Source organism: Electrona antarctica, assembly GCF_951216825.1.
Source record: "Electrona antarctica genome assembly, chromosome: 7".
Lineage (NCBI taxonomy): Eukaryota > Metazoa > Chordata > Actinopteri > Myctophiformes > Myctophidae > Electrona > Electrona antarctica.
The window spans coordinates 31,805,466-31,810,018 of NC_136812.1; the positions used below are offsets into that span (position 1 = coordinate 31,805,466).

Here is a 4,553-nt window from a genome sequence, read left to right on the forward strand (position 1 = left end):
AGTCCCCAAATGATCTGTAAGTGGAGATCTATGATTGTATGGCATCACAAGACGAACTATTGACAAAGTCATTAAAAATTGAAATTATATATAAACAACTTGATCAGGCTATGTTTATACCTCCTTTACAGCAGTAGCACCCTCCTCTCCTCTGCTCCGCTATCTTCACTCATACACACACAGCTGCACCCATCCCTCGTACTCGACATCTGCTCGCACACTACCGTAAACATTACCATAGACGGTTGACCGTAAAGACACTTGTAAAGCCTTCCCAGCAGAGCACAACCTTTGTGTAATCGGGAAGTCACATGATGATCTTGTTTTTGTCCTATGCAGAACAGAAGTAGGCAGTGGGATATAATAATAATAGAAGAAGGGGCAATTCAGAACTGAGCACTGGAAAGATGGACAGAGGAAGGTATTTGTACTGAACTCAGCTACTGTATCCGGGGTAAGGACTTGTTATACTTCACAATCTACTTGTTGCACAGTGTGATTACAAGTTCAATCTAGAATAAAAGAAATATGTAACCATATCATTTACTTTGATTGTCATGGTCAGTCAGTGAACACTTTTTATTTTGAGGAAAATGTTATAAGCGTAGAAAAGTGATATATATATAGCCTATGCAATTTCATTTAAGATATTGATGTGTTTATTCAATATGGGTACATTATTGAATAAGTGTATTTGTGTCGTATCCTGTGCACTTTGCAGGAATTAAGGGCTAGCCTAAATCCAGGCTCATCGAGTGTTGGGTCCATGGCTGTCTGCTGTCTCAGTGAGGAGGATAAAGAGGCTCGTCGGATCAATAAGGAGATAGAGAGACAGCTCAGTCGGGACAAAAAGAATTCCCTAAAAGAATACAAGCTCCTTTTCCTTGGTATAAGACTGACCAAATAAACCATACTGTATGTGTATTGTACAAATGTAGTGAACCATGAGAGATGTAGGCACTTGATATACATTTGTCAAAACCATAAGTAGGCCTACTGTAATTGCAGTAGTTAAAACATTTCAAAACAATTATTTACAATTTAGGCATTTAGCAGACACTCTAAATCCAGAGCGATTTACAGTAGGCAAGATAAACACAAGGTATTACATCAAATGCATAGAAATAGTAATCTAGACTGTATCTAAAATTCATAATAAATAATAAAATAATCTGTTTTGCAATTATAGACTATACAACTATAGGATGCCAATGAACCAGGCCTACATATGCTTAGACATCTGTCTACCAGCTAGACCGATGCCATTGGGGAAATGTTAAGACATTTTTTTTTTTTAAAGAAATAGCATTCACAAAAGAAAACTTGAAATCAAATGAACCTAGACACTGAACTATACCACTTTGGACAGCATATTTATCTGTGTGTCACTTATTAGGGACTGGTGAGAGTGGGAAGAGCACATTTATAAAACAAATGAGAATCATTCATGGTTCTGGATACTCTGAGGAGGACAGGAAATGCTTCACCAAGCTGATCTATCAGAACATCTTCACAGCAATGCAGTCTATAATTCATGCTATGACCACACTACAGATCCCGTACACGTATGAACGCAACAAGGTACAGTAATGGTTTTATTTCAGTTTATTTACAACAGGCTTACAACAAACATACATACATACAGTAGATGGCATTATGGATGGAATTATGAATTATGATGTCTTCTCTGCTTCTGCTAGGCCTATGCCAGTTCAGTCAGTGAGGTAGATGTGGAGAAGGTCACAACATTTATGAATCCATATGTTGAAGCCATCAAGAGCCTATGGACTGACCCTGGGATCCAGCAATGCTACAGTCGGAAGAGAGAATACCAGATCTCAGACTCAGCCAGATAGTGGGTGGACACAGAGAGAGACCAAAACAACTGTCTCAGACTTTGCCAAAAATTCTATTACTTACCACTGATTCTGAGGGTTCTTCCTTCTTTCTGTCCCCTCTTCATGCGTGTACAGCTATCTCAATACCCTTGACCGCATCACTGATTCTGCATATGTGCCAACACAGCAGGATGTCCTGAGGGCCAGGGTTCCCACCTCAGGGATCATGGAGTACTGTTTTGCCCTCAGACAGGGCTGCTTCTTCAGGTGAGCCCAATGGAATTGCCTAGTATTGAATATGACTTAGTCTGTTTTGTCCTATATAACTATAACGTTATAGTAATAGTATTATTAGTATAGTGTGAATAGTATAGTATTGAATATGACTTAGTCTGTTTTGTCCTATATAACTATAACGTTATAGTAATAGTACTATTAGTATAGTGTGCACCTTGGGGCACAGATCTCCACTAGGCCTGTTCGCCTTCTCAGGGCTGTGTCAGTCATGGGGTGCAGTCCTCAAGACACGCAGAAGCCGTGGGGGGAAATAAAGTTTGTATGACAGACAAATCTGTTCACATTTTGTGGCGCCCTGTATGGGCAGAAGTGAAAGTGATTGTGGATGTGCGTTCCAGCGAGGATAACCTCATTGGAACGCACAACGCACCTTGGTTGTTGTTATGTCCTAACCCTGTATTTCTAGGATGGTAGATGTCGGTGGTCAGCGTTCGGAGAGGAGAAAGTGGATCCATTGTTTTGATAAAGTTACCTCTATCATGTTCCTGGTAGCCCTCAGCGAGTATGACCAGGTCCTTGTTGAGTCTGTCAATGAGGTAAGACTGAGACTGTAGTGTACTGATAACGTTTGTGTACAAGGCAGCTTAAAAGCCACTTCTCTCCTGGCTCTCAGTCTATTTTCTATATAAGGCCCAACAAAGTATGGCAGCACATTATTCCTTAATTTCCTTTATACACTGTGATTCATCGAAGACCCGCTGAGATTGGCCAGTATAGTCACTGCGATTGGCAGTTCTTCCTTGTTCTTCCTGTTGCCCAACATCTTCCTTGCATCTTTCCAACTATCTCTAACACTAATTGGGGTAAAAATAAATAAAGAATAGTACTCTTGGGGTGGGATTTGAACCTATAATATTGGGAACATGAAACAAATGTGTGCATTCTACAAAGTTTGCATGGTTGATCATGGTTTTCTCTGTGTGTGTGTGTGTGTGTGTGTGTGTGTGTGTGTGTGTGTGTGTGTGTGTGTGTGCGCGCGCGTGCTTGCGTGCGTGCGTGCGTGCGTGCGTGCGTGCGTGCGTGCGTGTGCGTGTGTGTGCGTGTGCGTGTGTGCGTGTGCGTGTGTGTGTGTGTGTGTGTGTGTGCGTGTGCGCGTGCGTGCACGTGCGTGCGTGCGTGTTTATTCACTACAGAATCGAATGGAGGAAAGTAAAGCCTTGTTCCAGACAATAATAACCTATTTTCAGTTTCATAAGATCGCTGTCATCTTGTTCCTGAATAAGATAGACTTACTGGAGGAAAAGATCATGTTTTCACATTTGGTGGACTACTTCCCTGAATATGATGGTGAGATATGGCCACAACATGTCACTCTAATTAGCATGAACTTTCTTATAGTCATGAATAGATAAGCATGTTATTGTCTCCACCAGGCCGAAGGCTTGGGGAGATAGTATGTTTTGCACTCCGTCCGTGTGTCCGTCCGTCCATCTGTTACCAGCTAATCTCTGGCACCGTTAACCCGGTCGATGCCAAACTTTACACACACACTCCCTAGATGCCAATGATGAACCTCTGCCTCTGAAATTTTCCAGAACAGCCTGTTATAGCGCCACCAGGAGGCCGACTTTTGTAAAACAATTTTTTTTTTATTAATCCTCCATATTTTGTCCACAAATCCCGCAAATCGTTACACAGTATCTCTATAGTCATGTGCTCAAGACAGATCTGTCCGATATTTCATATTCCATCCTGATTGGCTAACATTGGCTCTCAAAATTTGCAGGATTGGCGAAATCTTTCACAGACTTTCCTACTAGGCTGAGGAATATATCCCACCCTTTTCACATTGGCCTGTTATTAATTATGTATTAAAATTGTATTATATCTTTTATGTTGTGATAAATATATTTTAATTTAAATGTATTGCTATTTGTATTGTTGGCCTACTGTTTGTAAGTCTCTGTACCCCTGGTGTGTACAGCAACAATGTATCAATCTATTTCATTTTAATTGAAGCTATTTATAAGCATTGAATTCACATGCAGTGCCATGTCTCTTTTTACCAGGTCCCCAACAGGATGCCCAGGCAGCAAGAGAATTCATATTGAATATGTTTTTAGATCTGAATCCAGATCAGAGAAAAGTAATGTACTCACACTTCACCTGTGCCACAGACACAGAGAACATTAGGTTCGTCTTCCTCGCTGTCAAACACTACATCTTGCAGATCAACCTAGAGGAGAACAGACTTGTATAAAGCAGTAGAGGTGCCACTGTAAAACATTCAGCCACCAAAAGCATTTATCCCATCACTTCTTCTATATAAATTGATAGATCACAATAATATGTGGTGCTCCACCGAGCGCATATCACCGCCAGGCTGGGTGGCCTAACCTGGGCTGTGACTGTGTAAGTTGTGGTATAGCCATGGAAGCACATTCACATTAACGGTTTGCATTTATTGGCAGCCTCATT

General features: G+C 41.0%; 1 protein-coding gene across 1 annotated transcript; it reads left to right on the top strand.

Moving 5' to 3' along the window:
- Window positions 1-766: 766 nt before the first annotated feature.
- LOC306926198 (guanine nucleotide-binding protein G(q) subunit alpha-like) lies at window positions 767-4,335 on the top strand (the record flags this gene model as incomplete). The annotated part of the gene is made up of 7 exons (XM_079505459.1): window positions 767-887; window positions 1,397-1,581; window positions 1,701-1,855; window positions 1,974-2,105; window positions 2,542-2,671; window positions 3,269-3,422; window positions 4,145-4,335. The coding sequence occupies 7 exons, from the start codon at window positions 767-769 to the stop codon at window positions 4,333-4,335; spliced, it is 1,068 nt and encodes a 355-aa protein (XP_079361585.1).
- Window positions 4,336-4,553: the final 218 nt, after the last annotated feature.